A 17198-nucleotide genomic window follows, 5' to 3' on the forward strand; every position below is an offset into this window, starting at 1 on the left:
CAACCTCCTGAATAGCTAGGATTATAGGCATGAGCCACTAGTGCCCACCTAAATCCTCATTTTTTTCCTGGCACAAAATCAATAGAAAATAGATGATCAAAACATATTCTTTTCAACTGCAGGTTTGAAATACAGAATTCACAAAGCAATTGCCAATGTTGTAACTAGTGACAAAGTTCTTACAGAGGTTCTTGGTTTTTCTAACCAAGCTGTTTTAGATGCTTTCATTTTTTAAATCAAAAATTAAAAAGTAATTAAAATATGCACCTTAATTTCCACTGTAAAAATACTTTCAGACAAATTACTTTTTCAGATGGGAAGATAAAAAGTTCACAATGTCAGCTCCCAAACTCAGAGTTCAAGCCCCAGGACCAACCAAAAAAAAAAAGTTCACAATGTAACGTTTCTACATAACATTTAAAAGTGACATAGTTTCAGTGACTGTAAGAGAAAGCAAAGTTACCTCAGTTACAGGTCCTTCCTTTGCCCCTCGAAGCAGACCCATTTCATCAGTAGTCAGCTGGAACTTGGATAAGAAGGCATCTGCCACTTGTGCTCTTATTTCTAATCTTTGGCTATAATAAAAAAAGAAAAGAAAGATCAAGTATATACAAAGTTATAGCTCTGATAACAACTTCTGAAAAGAAGACGTGAAAGATTCTCAAACATCTTTGAAAGCCTCATTTCTGCCTCAAATGTTGGAAGCTACTAGTCATGTACACGGTAAAATCATTACATTCAGCAGACATTCAATGATCCTCACAAAGGTGAAGAAGTAAGTTCACAGTATTTGAATTACAAATTTTCAGGCACTTACAAGTACTTGAACAATTAGTTACAATCTAATGAGGTCATTTTTCAAGAGAGAAATATAGTTTTTAACCAATTTGTTGTCAGTTACTCTCTCCTCTCTCTCTCTCTCTCTCTCTCTCTATATATATATATATATATATATATATATATATATATATATATATATAATACATATATCCCAAGCCTTTCACACAAAGTATATAGTACACAACCAAAATTCAGGTCTGTTAGTTTTTTAACTATCATTTTAAGTTAAAAGAGAAGTTAAGGAAGCCAGGTATGGTGGTATAATAGATATTATCCCAGCACTCAGATTATTGAGAGATGGAATATTCAGAGTTTGAGGGCAGCCTAGGCTACACACTAAGACCTTGTTTTCAAGGATCTCTCTCCAAAAAAAGGGGAAAAGGGAGGGGAAGGTAGGGGAGGGGAGGAAAGGAGAGGGGAGGAGAGGAGGAGAGGGGAGGGGAAGAGAGGAGGAAAGAGGAAAAGAGAAAGGGAGGGGAAGGTAGGGGAGGGGAGGAAAGGAGAGGGGAGGAGAGGAGGAGAGGGGAGGGGAAGAGAGGAGGAAAGAGGAAAAGAGAAAAAAAGGGAAGGGAAGGGAAGGGAAGGGAAGGGAAGGGAAAGGAAGGGAAGGGAAGGGAAGGGAAAGGAAGGGAAGGGAAGGAAATATTTTCCAGAAAGTATTTTCCTGAACTCAAGTTCGGAGAAAAATTTTCCTGAGCCTCTTGCAAGGCTCCTGGGCCTTGCAAAAGATAATATTTTACTTCCTAAAAGGCCAAACAAATTCATAACTTACCTAAATAATGATTATAAGCAACATGTATAAGTTACGATAATTTATAAACAGAAGCACAATGTTCCAATATTACCTTCTATAGACATTAATCAGAGTCTAGAGCATGTTATGTTACTAGCTCTAATACATTGCTTGTTTTCTGTTTTCACTCTATGTTCCTTTTCTGCCATTAGAGTACAAACTTTCCATATCTGCCAACTCAAACAGTATTTTTTGAATTTACAATGTGCTAGGGGACTGGAGATACAAAAACAGAATAAGAAACAGTCATTGTTCCCAAAGAGTCATAGTTAAAGAGGAAAAGATGTGTAAATCAACAATTACTCTATAAAATAACTGTGGCAATAAAAATGGCAACAGAAAGACTTCATTCAGCAACAGAAAGATTTAATTCAGCACAGGGAAAATTCAAATAAGTCTTGTAGATTAGGTTGGTAATTGGTTTTAGTCACATTTTTTTCTCAATTAAATCAGTACTTGTTTATCAGCCAACATTAAATTAAGAAAAGAATCATGTTCTGAATCACTACTTGGTAATTTACTTTTTTAAGTTATTGTGTTTTGGGTTTTTTCAAAAGAGCTGCTGTAATATGAAAAGCATTCCAATTGCAGAACCCATGGGGCTCAAGCTTCTTTCTGTATGCAGCAATTCAACCTTCTGGCACAGTCTTTTCTGGTATAGCTGACTGGCTGCCCTGCAGTCCAGAATCCCCTCACTCTGTATTAGTCTGCAACTTTTCTCACCACTACCTGTCCCCACCAGGATAGATCTTTGTGATGACAGAGCTGTTTTGCATCCCGACTGCGTGGTACACCCACGAACCCTCACAGGTGAGCAATATCGTTCTAAGATGTTGATGAGCACCAGTAAAGCTGAGACATCTGGGCAAGACTTTGTCATTGCCCGACTACAATACTTATTATACAGAGATATACACAAGATGTATGCATAAAGGAAACTGGGAAAAGGCCACAGGAAATCTCGCATGAGTTTTAACACCTGGCCTGGGGATCCACAATCATCTCAAAATAAAAGGTGATTCATTTAAAAATTAGTTTTTCAAAGCTTAACAGGAGATGGGAGATTGATAGGAGGGATTCACATCCCAAAGGAGATGAAGGATGTGAATGATGTTTTAGCAAAGGTAAGTATTTCACACTGTAATCTGTGGACTACTTACATAGAAAGACCTGGAATACTGTTTAAAAAGCATTGTCCTAGCTAGGCACTGGTGGCTCAGCCTGTAATCCTATCTACTCAGGAGGTTGATATTTGATCTAGTTAGAAACTAGGCAGAAAAGTCCCCATGAGATTCTTACGTCCAATTAACCACTTAACTGGAAGTGGTGCTATGGCTCCAAGTGGTAGAGTGCTAGCCTTTAGCAAAAGATCTCAGGGACAGTGCCCAGGCCCTGAGTTCAGACCCTGCAACTGACAAAATTAAAAGGGGGTAAGCATGGTCCTGAGCCCAATCGAGGACCTATCAAGTCATAAAAACAAAATACAGGTGTTTAATTTTATTCTAGAAGTCTATGAGGATAGACTTGGAAGGTGGCACTCTACTGAGCCTGAAGGTATTCTATGCTCACTGGATACAGCCTCAGATGGCACCCATGACACCCATGATGAGACTAGGTGATGTAAAGAGCACTATTTGAAGAAGCAACTGTTCCAGTTGTAATGGGCAAAAGAAATCTGTGCTCATCTTAGTCAAAATGTGCCACCTATAAACTTCTACTTAGTTCTATCTGCAGTGGTAATACAGAATAGGTCTAGTCATTGGTAAACTAGAATGCTCATCAAATATTTCAGAGAACCATCATGTCCCTTGTAGGCTTGTATTTCTAAGTACACAATTCTGTCAACATCATACCACTTTTCTGAAATCCTTAATATCTTGTTAACCCTTAGATGCCCTGCTTTTTCTTAAATGCTTCATCCTGTTCCTGCTATGTTATACTTACTTACTGCTTACATTATACTCAATGTTCCATACTGCTGTGATTCACAGTCATCCCAGAGTTATCTGTATCTATATATCTAATATAAAGGAGACGTTCTGATATCCAACAACAGTGTAATCTCTACCAAAAAAAAAAAGCATAAGAAATGTGATTTGTTGGACTGGGAATATGGCTTAGTGGTGGAGTGCTTGCCTAGCATACATGAAGCCCTGGGTTTGATTCCTCAGTTCCACATAAACAGAAGAAGCTGGAAGTGGTGCTGTGGCTCAAGTAGTAGGGCGCTAGCCCTGAGCACAGAGTAGCTCAGGGATGAACTCAGACCCTGAGTTCAAACCCCAGGACCAGCAAAAAAAGTGATTTGTTTGTAAAATTGGCCAAAGTATTTTTAAATGATGTTAATTTCCAATGTATTTCAATTTATTAATTTTAGCAAATAGCACTTTCTTCTACATGTTTGTCAGATGGATTACCAAGAAATATTGGCCCTGTCTTACCTACAAGAAAACATTCCAATTAACCTTAACATCTTTTCTAGTCCTGACATCTGTGACTCCTAATACACTAAATAACTATACAACTCTGCACTGTTTGTAAATCCCATCATACCTTAGTCTAAAGAGAGCTGTGTTAAGAATGATTAAGGTCTGGGTATGATGACACATGCCTGTAATCTCAGTACTAGGAAGGGAGAAGGATCCTAAGTTTGAGGCTAGCTTGATTACATGAGACACTATCTAAAAACAAAACAATGATTAAAACCTCAATATGCAAAACTAAGGAATGGTGGGTATCATATACTTGCCAATCCTGACCTACAGGAATGTTTTCAAAATTATTTTGATTATGATGCACATTAAGAGGTATATTTTAAAAGCTTCACAAAACATTCACCCAAACTAGTTACTATTTTACTGTATCCTTTTTTTTTTTTTTTTTTGGCCAGTACTGGGGCTTGAACTAAGGAACTCAAGCTCAAACTTAGGTTTTTCACTGATGGCTGATGCCCTTCCACTTCAGCCAGGCCTCTAGAGACAATAATTATAAAAAAATATAGGAAGAAAGTTACTAAAAATCTGAACATATTTACATCTTGAAGAGCAATCATTTCTGAACTTCACAGTAAGTAACAATACATTATCATCTATATTTCAAAAACAAAACAATCTTCTAAATCTATGATCAACTTTAATGCTCACTAATTGCTATATGTTTAAGTTGCTAATAGATAACAGTTTAGGACCTTAAGTGTTTTATCAATTGTGAACCATTGTAACTTTAATTCTGGTTTAGTTATCCATACTTTTCTTTCTACTTCCAGATTAATGAAGAGGTAATATACAAAAAAACTTACCTTTCAGCTTGAAGTTTAGTGGTTTTTACTATTAAATCTTGAGTCTGTTCCTTTGCTGCCTAAAATTATAAACACATCTCAAATTAGTACATTTGAATTTCATTATAGTTCAGAAAGCTAATTGTTACGTCTTTCTGAGGTTCAGGCTAACAACAATGAGATCACTCTCTAGAACTCAAAAGTTTAAAAAAAGATTGATATAAATGAAATTGATGTTCCAAGACCTACCTTTAATACCTGATACATAAAAACAGTATTAAAATTTACACAAAAGTAGGAGACATAAACATTTTGAGTAATAGACCCATAGACAGATCATACAAGTAACCTATGATTAATTTATTGAACACAAACTAGTGATTCTTCCTAGATGATTGTTGCTGTCCATAATTTCAGAATCTCAGACACATAAAGTATTGTGTCTGTGCTTGAAAGATGCATAAGGAAACTCACTGAAAGCAGCTGAATAATAAAAGGGTGAGGGAGCTGTGGAGAGAGCAATAGAGGAGGCTAATCTGATTAAAGTTTAACACATATATTTGTGGAATACATGGTAAAACTCCTTTGCACAGTATCTCTACACACAAATGAATGGCAGTTATGTGTAGCAGGCTGTTAGGAGATAGACAGCAGTGGGAAAGAATGAAAATAAAGGGTAAGGAAAGATGAATGTGGTTGAAGTACTTTATGTGCATGTATGAAAACAGAGCAAGAAAACCTGTTAAAGTTGTTTAACAAAGAACAGAGGAGGTGAATGTGATTAGGGAACAGCATGTGCATGCACAGAAACATCACAATGAAACACTCCTGTATAACTAACAAAGAAATTATAAATAAATAAATAAAATGTGAAAGTGTTAGACGTAATCATAACTGAGTGTTAGAAATAAACTATTTTATTCCTGTGCTAAAACTACTGGATAAGGACAAGCAGGTCAGATTCAGAATCTGCAGCTAAACTAGAGGTTTAGGACTGCCTAAATAAGTGAAATCAGTATTATATGCATTTCTCTGAAACTCAGGCTGAACACAAATCAGACTGAAGTGAGATCTTTATAAAGGCCTATTTCAGCCTGAATTTACCTTCGGGCTTTCTATTATATAATTCATTCCTCTGGACCTCTAGAATTGAAAGGTTTATTACCAGGTGTGGTGGTGCACATCTGGAATCCAACAAGAGTGGCAAAGACAGGAGAATCTCCAGTTCAGAAACAGACTGAAGTATATAATATGTAAGACCCTGAGACCCTGTTTTCAAAAAACCAAGCACTTGGAGATATAGCTTAGTGATTGAGTGTGCAAGTCCCTGGAATCAATCTTAACCATCACAACACACACACACATACATACATACACTCATACACACACACACACACACACACATGCACACACACAAATAAGATTTATCATAATTCTTCAGGTAGCTCTGTATTCACTAGACTGGTGTTAACCACTACCTCAAGAAACAAAAAGCCATTTCAAGTTCTAAGTACACTTATATTCAAACTTCTAACAAGTAATATATCCTATATCCATATATTCTTTTGGTTCTTGAGGTAATAGTTAACACCAAAACCCTTTTTATTTCAATCTAGTAAATACAGAACTACCTGTATAATTAAATCTTATTTGTGTGCATGCATTATATGTGTATGCGTGTGTGTGTATGTGTGTGTTGTGACGCTTGAGATTGATTCTAGAGACTAACACACTCAATGACTGAGCTACATCTCCAAGTGCTTAGCAATTTTTAAAAGCTCACTTTGTATCAGAAACCATGCTAAAGCCTAGCCCTCCTCATACTGTACCTGTAGACGGCTTGTCATGTCTTGACAACAGCTACTCATTGCTTGAACATCTTCATTGATGCTTTCAAGTTCCTGAAAAAGAAAAAAAGTAACATCAAATATTCTATCTACTGCTTAAAAAAAAAAAAACAAAGTTCTCTCAGCTAAATCCTTACTTTAGCCCCACATTTTTTTGTCCAAGTATTACAGTAGATCCCATATTTAAAGGTAGAAATATTTTAAAAGAATAATAATTAGTGTTTAAAAGAAGAAAATGGTGTACTCCTTTCAAGTGGTATAACAGCTGATGCTTTAAAACTATTGGCATTTTTGTTTTTGTTTTGTTTTGTTTGTCGGTTGAGGGGCTTGAACTCTGGGCCTGGACACTGTCCCTCAACAATTCAGCTCAAGGCGAGCACTCTACCACTTAAGCCACAGTGCCACTTCCAGTTTTCTGGGGGCTTTGAACTGCAATCCTCAGATCTCAGCCTCCTCAGTAACTAGGATTACAGGTATGAGCCACTGGTGCTTGTCTGGGTATCTCTTTATATAAGAATTCTAAGAGTTTATCCTATGATGACAAAATAACCACAGCACAGTTTGCATATGCTTTATTTTTTTTGGGGGGGGGGGGTCTGGTCATGGAGCCTGAACTCTGGGCCTGGGCGCTGTCCCTCTGCTCTTCAGCTCAAGGCTAGCGCTCTACCACTTGAGCCACAGCGCCACTTCCGGCTTTTTTCTTTGCTTATGTGGTGCTGAAGAATCGAACCCAGGGCCTCGAGCATATTTTACATGACAAAACATATTTTTAAAAAAGAAAAAATCCTACATACTTATTAAGTATGCATCAATGTTATATAATATATATGATTATCAACAGTTATCTAAAATAAATGGAAAATGTAAAACATTTCCAATCACACCACAGAAATCTGTGTCTACATTAAGAATAATGTTTATTAAAAGATGTCTACATAAAGGAAAAAAAGTCATAATAAATACAGATGTCTCCCCATTTCTTTAAGAAAAATCTGTATATGCAGAGACCACAAGTAATGTTATACAACAGAGACAACAGCTATTTCTCAGTGGTTAGATCTTAAGTAATTGTTGTTCTACTTCCAATTCGTCTAACGTTTCTACAATAAATGGCACATAAACTTTAATAAAAATAAGAAAAATTGAAAATTAAATAAATTGGCAATTCCTCCGGCTGCCAGGTTCCCTACAGTTCAGAGGACAGTGCCTATATTATCTGGCTCATAATGACAACAGTGCCAAGGCGCTGATGCTGCACTGAATCCATAACTCCAACAACAAACGCACCTTCTACTATTTCCTCGTTACTTATTAGGTAGACTACAGCTGTGAGGAGCTACCTCCCCTCAACAACTGTACATAGTGATATAAAGCTGGGGGAGTGGGGGGGCGGCGGGGGCAAGCACTTGCTGCACTCTTTTATCAGTTTCAAAATAATAGTTTGGTTTCCTTAGAACTACCAGAAGTAATCAGTGAGGGTTCTACTTGAATTTCAGTATTATGAACTCATGGTTTAATGATTGGTATATTTCATACAAATCTGACCATCCTGTCTTTGGCCAAGGAACGCCTCTTAGATTAGCTCCAGAGTCCTTCAACACTGATCCAATATCCTTAGATAGACTTCCTGCTTTCTGGTACCAAAAAGATTGTGTTCCAGTAGAAAACTGTCTTTAGAGATAGCAATCTGGATGTGTTTATCACTATTGTCTCTTCCTTTTTTTATATATTCTACCAAGCTTCCTTCCAAGCCTTCTAGAATACAAGCCTTTGGTAAATGAAGTCCTACTAAACTGTAAGAAGTAACTCACTTTTAGTAATAGTTTAGTGAAACCATACAACTCACATAATATAAATATACTACTTAACATATAACTGAATTAAAAAGTACTGCATAAAAATACAATATTACAAAAAAATTTACTTTTATCCTACTATGAATAGGCCATACTCAAGCATGGTGGAACATTATACATTCAAGTGCCTGATCTTGATCTGAAAATTGTATAATTTAGAGCATAGTAAAAGTTACTCAGTGTTAATCAGTCTCTACTAGAGAAATGTTTATCCAAAAGGGGTTTATTCAATGAGGAAATTTCTCCTGGAAAAACATCCAGAGAAATGCTTTATGTTGTTTTTTAAAAAGTTAAAATTCTTATGAGAATTTCTTAGAATAAATGCTACAACTGTCCAAAAGTCAGCATCAGGAAAAGTCATAGGTTTAGAACTCACACTAATTCAAATAAAGACCCACAGACAGAAGTAGAGTAAAAGTTTTAATTTGAATAAGACATATTAAAAGCAAATATACCAACCTACTTGAAAAAAAAAAACTTAGCACAAAGCCAAACATAAAAGTTCTCAATAAATGCTAAATAAAAAGCACTTACATACCGTCCTTACTGCCTTGAAAATCTTCACAAACTCCTCATTGATGGCTAAACTTCTGCGTTCAATATCTCCACGTAAATTTCTTCGAGTCCTCAAGCTGTTTTCAACAAAAAAGGTTGAAAGTGCCTTGAGAGCTTCCAACATCTCCTACACAATTAGCAGCAGAACACAATTAGTATAACTGCTTTTTAAGTGTTTTCCTAATCTCAAGCCAAAATGCAATGAAATAATTTTCAGATGATCTGTTTGTATTAAACAATACAAGAAATACTGAATGACTTTCAAATTACTGAAGACTTCCCTCTAAGAAAATTACCAGCAGCATGCCCAATCCCTATGTAGCTTAGGAAAGTTATAAGATTTAAGTCATAATACCCAATTTTGGTGGCTATAGCTAACAATGACTGGTGCCCTGAAGCCTTCTTTCTTATTCATGAAATAAGTGATGTTAATCTTATTTAATACAAAAGCATCCATTTTTATTGATAGTTTATTTTCATTTACCTAAATATATATATATATATATATATATATATATCTAACTAGCTCTTTTTTAATTATATAAATATTATCTTATTTTATGTGTGTGTGTGTGTGTGTGTGTGTGTGTGTGTGTCCTGGGGCATGAACTCAGGGCCTGCGCACGGCTCCTTAGCTTTTTTGCTCAAGGCTGACACCCTACCACTTGAGCCACAATTCCACTTCTTCCATCCCTATTCTTTAGGCCACATAGACATGACCAATTTACCAGACTGCCAAACGATGACCAAAGCTGGACAGACAGTTCAACCTGCTACCGGAGAGGAACTTGGGACACCTGAGCCTATGTTCACTGAACACCGCAGAGCCTGCAAATCACAGACAGGGCTCAGGGCACAACAAGCACTAGCAAAAATGAGTTTATTGGAGCCCTGGGCAGGAAACACCCTCAATTGGGGGTTGGTGGTGGTTGCTGTCATTTCTTTAACCTACTGGGAAAAGCTCTTGTGGTCCTCACATCTCTCCTACGTCCTACGCCCCTTAAGTGACAGTGCCTTCCCAGCCTGCCAGGACCCTGGACCCCCGACCCCTCTGGGGCTGAGGGGGGGGTGCAGTTTCCAGAAAGTCGTACGGTTTCCAATAAGTCTTTTTTATTTAGTGGAGGGAGGGAGGAGTGACGCCCAGGAAGCCCTTTACCTTGTCTGGGGTACCCCTTGCCTCACCGCCCCCGCCCCCCACTTCCCTGCCCCTCGCTGGGGAACCTGCGGAGCGGACCCGAGACCGGACAGCAGGTGCAGGGCAGACGTCACTCCGGCCGGCTCGGTTCACCTCGAGGACCCCCGCCCCCCGGGGACCTCCCCGTCGCGAACCCCCCTCGGGGACCCCGGCACTCCGGCCCGGCCCGCTCCGCTTACCTTGTCGTTGTCCAGCCTGGTCTCTAGGATCTTATGCAGCTTGCGCGACAGCGGGTTGTTGGACTGCGCCGAGGTCCCGCCGGCCCCATTGCTGAGACCGTTGGCGGCCCCCGAAGCCGACACGGCGACCACCTCCCCGCTGCCCTCGGCCATAACCAGATCCAGCCCACCCCCACCCCCCCCGCAGAAGGCGGCTCTGCCAGCTCAGCCCCAGCCGCGTTCGGGGCCGGCAGTGACAATACTGCGCATGTGCGGCGCGGAACACGCATGCGCGCTGGCGCCAGCCCGCTGAGCCTGAGCAAGTCTGGAAAGGGCCAGTGGAGAAAACTCTGGGCTGAGCAGGAGGGGAGAGACATTGATTAAAATAAAAGGGACTTGAGCAGCTTGAATCCACTTCTGAGCTAATTAGATACCATGGGTAAAACACGTAGAAAGTTTTGCCTGAAATGAAGTTTTAATAAATTTGACTCTAATTGAAAACACTGAACTCCATCTTGTTTTTTGTGGGTCGTGGGGCTTGAACTCTGGGCCTCCGGCACTCTCTCTGAGCTTTTAATGCTCAGGGGGAGTAGTGTTCTACCACTTGAGCCCAGCTCCATTTCTGGGTAGTTTGTATTGGAGATAAGAGTCTCACAGACTTTCCTGCTGACTTCAAACCACAATCTTCAGATCTCAGCCTCAGGACATGAGCCACCAGCATCAGGCTTTCAGTCCACAATTCTTAAGAATTAAAGTTCCTTAATTAGAAACAGTCATGATTTCTGTTTTTTTTTAATTTTTCAATTATATATCTATTATTTTTAAGCAGTTGTTCAAAGGAGTTGCCATTCAACAAATCAATTTATAAATACAATGCATCTTTATAAATGTCACCCCTTTCATCCAGCCTCATTCCTTCCAACTTTACCTCTCGATTATCTTAAATTTGTAGTACAGGCATTGGATTTTATGACTGCGTTCTTCCTCCCTTCATTTGTCTACCCTCATCCTCTTGACTCCACTCCCCAACTTTCGAGTATCAGTTTCCTTATATTCATAGCCTTTCTAAGGAATTATGACATTTGCATTTTCCCTTGAAAATACCATATTTCAGTTACTTCATTTGTGTACACTTGCATACAACCCTGAGGTGTTTACTTATATTTATATTTATAAATTAATTCTAACTTTCACATATAAGATAAAACATGATTCCTCTCGGGGCCTGACTTACTTTACTTACCATCAGTTTTTTTTTTTTAATGTCCTTTCATGTTGTTGCAAATGATGTAATATTCTTCATAAGGGATGAGTAATATTCCATAGTTTATATATACTACATCTCTCTCTCTCTCTGATACTTCAGGTTTGAAAGTTTTTTCAAGTTTCTCATTTCCTTTTTATTTTTCCAGACCTTTTCTGCAATTGTTTACATCTTTTATATGGCCCATGAAAATCCCCCAGTGGTAGATTCAAATAACTGAAACCATCAAAGACATGGAGGTAACAATCTTACAACTTTTTAGCAACATTCCCTCTTAAAAAATGAAATTTTCAGAAGGACAGCAGGGACTTGTTGAACAGGGCTCAAGACTCCAAGCCTTTCTCCACCAACTGTTCCCCTCTTGTTATTGGTACAGCCACCCTTTTCTTTTCAATATTTGTTCAGGCGCTGGGATTGATTACAATGCATTGAGCAGGGTTCTTTATTGGGAGGATATGAAAGCTGCTTGGATGACTGAAGGAAAGGCTGAAAATTTAGCTGCAAACCAATCAATAACATGGGATCTCAGAAGCTAGAATGACTTGATAGTTTTCAGGGAACTACTGTTACTATTTTTCTGCCTTTGTCCAGTATTTAAAGTCCTGATACAAGCCCATTCAGGACACATGCCAATTCATTGATAGGAAAACCATGATTTACTATCCAAATCCATCAGCACAGAACAAGGGAGAGGTAATTTTAGTCAATGTAGTAACTATAAATTTGTGGTCTGTGAGACAAGTAAGGAAGTAATCTGTATAAGAAGAGGTGAAATATCCAAATAGGTAGTTAAAAGATTAGTCACAGTGCCAGCTTGGGGAGTAGAAAGGGCTGTTGTACACAGGTAATGTTTGCAGACAGCAGCACTGATTGCAAGTAGGTGGTATGCAGATGGAAGGTGGGTTAGGAATAAGATACCAACTACCCAAATTAGGCAATTTAATTTAATGAAGGAATTACAATGAGAGTTGACCCAGAAGTTACAGTAAGTAAGATTAACTGAGAAAAGGTTAGATGGAATTATTTGCAAGGAATTTGTCAAAATTCTCTTTCTATATGATCAGGCTCAGTGAATCAACACGTAGCTCAGGTTGAATATTTCTAGAACACCTAAGCATTAAGTCTCTGTCCAGCATATTGAACACAGCTTCTAGATAGTGTAAAAAGAAACAGAGGAAATTGAATCCTTAGGATCTACATTTTCAACCAAATTTAGGATGCAAAATGCAAGTTGAGGTGACGACAACTGCAGAAAATAAATGAAAAAGCAAAGGAACAATTTGAACCATGTACAATTGTCTGAGTAATGTGCATTGTTCTTTGTTAGTTTTATCTGGTCCTGGGGCTTGAACTCAGGGTGTGGACTCTGTCCATGGGCTTCCTTTTGCTCAAGGTTAGCGCTCTACCACTTGAGTCACAGATCCACCTCTGGCTTTTGGTAGTTAATTGGAGATAAGAGTCATGTGGGCTTTCTTGCCAGCATTGGCTTTGAGCCATGATCCTCAGTCTCAGCATCCCGAGTAGCTACAGTTATAGGCATGAACTACCAGCACCTGGAATGTCCTTAAATGTCAAAGAAACAATATTATTTGACAAGTGTTTCTAGTAAAGTTACCCTCTGTTTATATTTAAAAGATGTGGTCCAAGACCCTCCCCCACAGCCGCAAACTCTCTCTATACACTGTGTTTTTCTATACTCACATATCTATAATGAAAGTTAATTTATAAGCTGGGCACAGTAAGAGATAAAAATAAGAGCTAAGAATGGATTAGAAAAATAAAATAATATTCTCTGATATATTTCTGGAATTATCCATCCAATGTGTATGTACTTAAATAAACTGAACCATTACATCCTTAGCATTGGGTTTCTATATACCATTATATGCTTATAAAAACATCTTTATGTTAAATTTATAATTCTACCTTTTTACTTGTTTGAAATACTCTAGGAAAGTAGATATACTAAATATTTGAAGTTGGAAGTTTTTAAATAGCTAAATCAATCACATTTACAAAGGCTTTTGAATATTCAGGAGAACATACAACTTGAATGGATTTAGTATGAAATATCTAAAATAGCTTATAAGCTAAAGTATAGCATAAATGTAAATGCTGGAGGAAATTTAATATCCTAAACTGATAATTTGTTCTTCTAAGCTGAGGATAAATCAGCAATCACTAGATGCATAAGTAGATTTTACTAATACATAAATTTTATCTACAACTTACATGTAAAATTCTAATATTTCCACTATGAATGAAAATGAATATAGGTGTAAAGATTCCTTTTCTACATGAAAGCTATCTTTAAAACATAAAAACCTAAAAAATAAATAAATAAATAAATAAATAAAACATAAAAACCTGATAGCTTTCCAAATAGATTTAGGTGTTGTCACCAAAACATGGTGTTTGACAGTTGAAAAGTCACAGATGTACACACACTGTGAAGCCACACACACACACACACACACACACACACACACTGAAAAAAGAACACCATAGGGCTCATAAAGCCTATTTCAAAACTGCTGTTCAAATGCTCTGATTTTGGAGTTAGAAAATCTGGTTTGAATCTCAATTGTACCAACATATGACAACAGACAACCCAGTTTTTGCCTCTGAGTCTTTGTCTCCCCATCTGAGAAACATAACAATATCTAAGTTACAGAGTGAGGGCTTGGTGAAATAAGATGTATACAGCTGAATTATATAGTTTGCAAATTAATACAAAGTTGCCACATTTATCTGAGCAATTTCACCACCATCCACAGAGTCAAACAATAATCTCTCATTCCAGCCCAGTCTCATACAAGAATCTCATATTCTCTGAGACAAAAAGAAGAGGAAAAAAGACATATATTTTCACACATTTCTTATCCCCTTCCTGTTTCAAATTTTGTCTGGGATATACATACATGCACATAAACACATTGTTTAATTTGGAGGCATAAATACCCATGCACTCTCTGGACCTCTAGTTAGGACCCTTTCTTGGGTCCAGTCGTGGGGCCTGAACTCTGGGCCTGGGCCCTGTCCCTCAGCTCTTCAGATCAAGGCTACCACTTGAGCCACAGTGCCACTTCCGGCTTTTTTCTTTTTGCTTATGTGGTGCTGAGGAATCGAACCCAAGGCCTCAGGCATGCAAGGCAAGTGCTCTACCACTGAGCCACCTTCCCAGCCCCCAGGCCCCTTTCTTTATAGGGATGTATTTATTCTTTAAGAGCAAACTTTTAAAGAACATGTTTGTCCCTGTGTTCAAAATATTCAGGGTTACCAGCTAGTTCATCTTACTTAAAACATACCATATCTAATCCCTGGATAGTCATGAATTTAATCATACTTAAATCACTCCAGTTAGCATTTTCACTTTTCACCTTCTACACTACAGTTGATTTCTAATTGGCAATCCACATCCATATTCTGTATAGACCTGGCAGCTTTCAGCTTTTAATTGGCTGCTATTGATTTTCTTTTTAGAATATATGGGCCTGTGGCCTCTTAGCAGAATCAAGCAACATACTTTTCACAGGGCATCTTGATTTCTGCTGCACTCCTTTTCTGCTTAAGTTTCCTATATATGACATGCTATGGCTTGGTCATCCTGCCTCTCTTCCTGGAATATATCTGCTCTCTTTTCTTCTAACACCATGTGTCCATTCCTTTAGACTACTCAGGGGCCTCACTTCCCAAACATCTTCCATATTGGATAGATATCCTTCTGGGGGGTCTTCAAATTATCTTAAAAATGATTCCCTCATTGAAATTTCTATGTTCTGCAAAAATACTATGTAAAATTAGCATTCTCACTAGTTCATGAGCCCCTCAAGGTTAGAAAAAAAATTATCTTTAAATGCTTGGTAATTTGTGTGGTCTCTGAACTTAGTATATTCTACAAGCTGGATATCTGCATCTCCCCAAATTCAGCTGTTGCAATGTTTGATCTAAAGACAATGATATTAGGAGGTCTTTGGGAAGGGCTGCCATTTCCATGTAGAATGACCACCAGAAGCCCATGTGTTCAAAGTTTGAAGCCCACCTTGTACTAATTGGGAGGAAGAAAGAGGTGGGGTTTAGTGGGAAGTCGTTATGTTATTGGAGACATGCCGTTGAAAGGGATTGATAGGTTGACTTGATTTTATTAAACTATGACCCCAATTAAAGAAAATACATTCTGTTGTAAATCAAAGCTTGTTTGTGTTCATGTCTTTGCCTTTCATTCAGTTACTCAGAGGACAAGCTCACAGCTCCTTCTCTTTCATCCAATCACTCCCCTCACTTTTCCTGGTGTTATGGTTGAATTCTCAATGTTCCCTATAGGCTCATGTATTAAAGGTTTGGTCACCAGACTGTATTATTTGAAGGAAGGGGTGGGACCTATTGAGATCCAAGCCCATCCTTTCCTTGTCCTTCTCTCCATCTCTCTTGACCCAGCTTTATGAGGTGAATGGGTTTCATCTACCACACCTTCCCCAGTATGATGTTCTCTTTGCCACAGGCCCAACGCAATGGAGCTAGACCACCATAGATTGAAAGCTATAAAATTGTGAGTCAAAATAAACATTTATTCCTTTTACTTTGCCAGTAAGGACTCATTTATTGAGCTCCTGTGCATTCCACTTCCATATTATCTAATGTATTCCACTTCTTTCTATTCTATTAGCTGCTTCCTCTGTGCCTGCACTGGATTATCTCAATAATTTATTAGTCAGCTTTCTACTTTCTCCCATATCTCATCTCACACATTAGTACTATTTTTCCTATCAATATATCATTTTAAAAACAAATTCTAACTAATAAGCTGATTTGATGTTATTAAGTATAATTTCCTAATTATATTTTTACTAGTATCATTTACTAGTTGTACAAAGGGATTTCAATTCTCTATGTCAGTTTATGAGTACATCACATCTTGACCAATGTCACCCTTTCTGTTGGTCTCCCCTATCTGTGCCAACCCCACCCATCTCCTCAATCTTCCTAGTTCAAATATATATATATATATATATATATATATATATATATATAATATTTTGGCTGTATTCTCCCACCCTTCCTCTCTTTGTTCATCTTCCCTCTCCACTTGACCTTCCTCTCCTGCTACCTCAGGTTCCAGCTTCCTGGCATTCATTTTGTTCAACTGCAGGTGAGTTGTTCAAAGGAGTTGCACCATTTGATTTCTTCCCTGAATGTATCTACCATACTTCAACACATTTGTGTATGTATGCATATATGCTGAGTTGGTTTACATAAATATTATAAACCAGTATCTTGATGTAATTAGATCTCACTTTCTGGATCAAAAATGTTGTACCTTTACTCCAAAATGTAAGATAATAGTCTCTCAAATGTTAAAGATGACTGCCCCGTCTCAGGAAAAACAGTTTAAGAGTGCACAGTCTATAGACACACA

At 38.0% G+C, this 17198-nt stretch overlaps 1 protein-coding gene across 2 annotated transcripts in view; it reads right to left on the reverse strand.

Moving 5' to 3' along the window:
* Nucleotides 1-10694, reverse strand: part of Cog6 (component of oligomeric golgi complex 6) — a 64199-nt gene extending 53505 nt beyond the window's left edge. Inside the window, exons 1-5 of one of the 2 annotated variants that reach the window (XM_013031490.1) lie at nt 10540-10694; nt 9149-9292; nt 6737-6808; nt 4929-4987; nt 464-575 (exon numbers count right to left, since the gene is read on the reverse strand). In XM_013031490.1, the coding sequence (XP_012886944.1) occupies nt 464-575; nt 4929-4987; nt 6737-6808; nt 9149-9292; nt 10540-10692 (540 nt within the window). In that variant the 5' untranslated portion in view covers nt 10693-10694. The remainder of the gene's footprint in view (nt 1-463; nt 576-4928; nt 4988-6736; nt 6809-9148; nt 9293-10539) is intronic. The other variant, XM_013031492.1, reaches the window with a different exon arrangement.
* Nucleotides 10695-17198: the final 6504 nt, after the last annotated feature.

The sequence above is a fragment of the Dipodomys ordii genome, unplaced genomic scaffold (assembly GCF_000151885.1).
Source record: "Dipodomys ordii isolate 6190 unplaced genomic scaffold, Dord_2.0 Scaffold140, whole genome shotgun sequence".
Lineage (NCBI taxonomy): Eukaryota > Metazoa > Chordata > Mammalia > Rodentia > Heteromyidae > Dipodomys > Dipodomys ordii.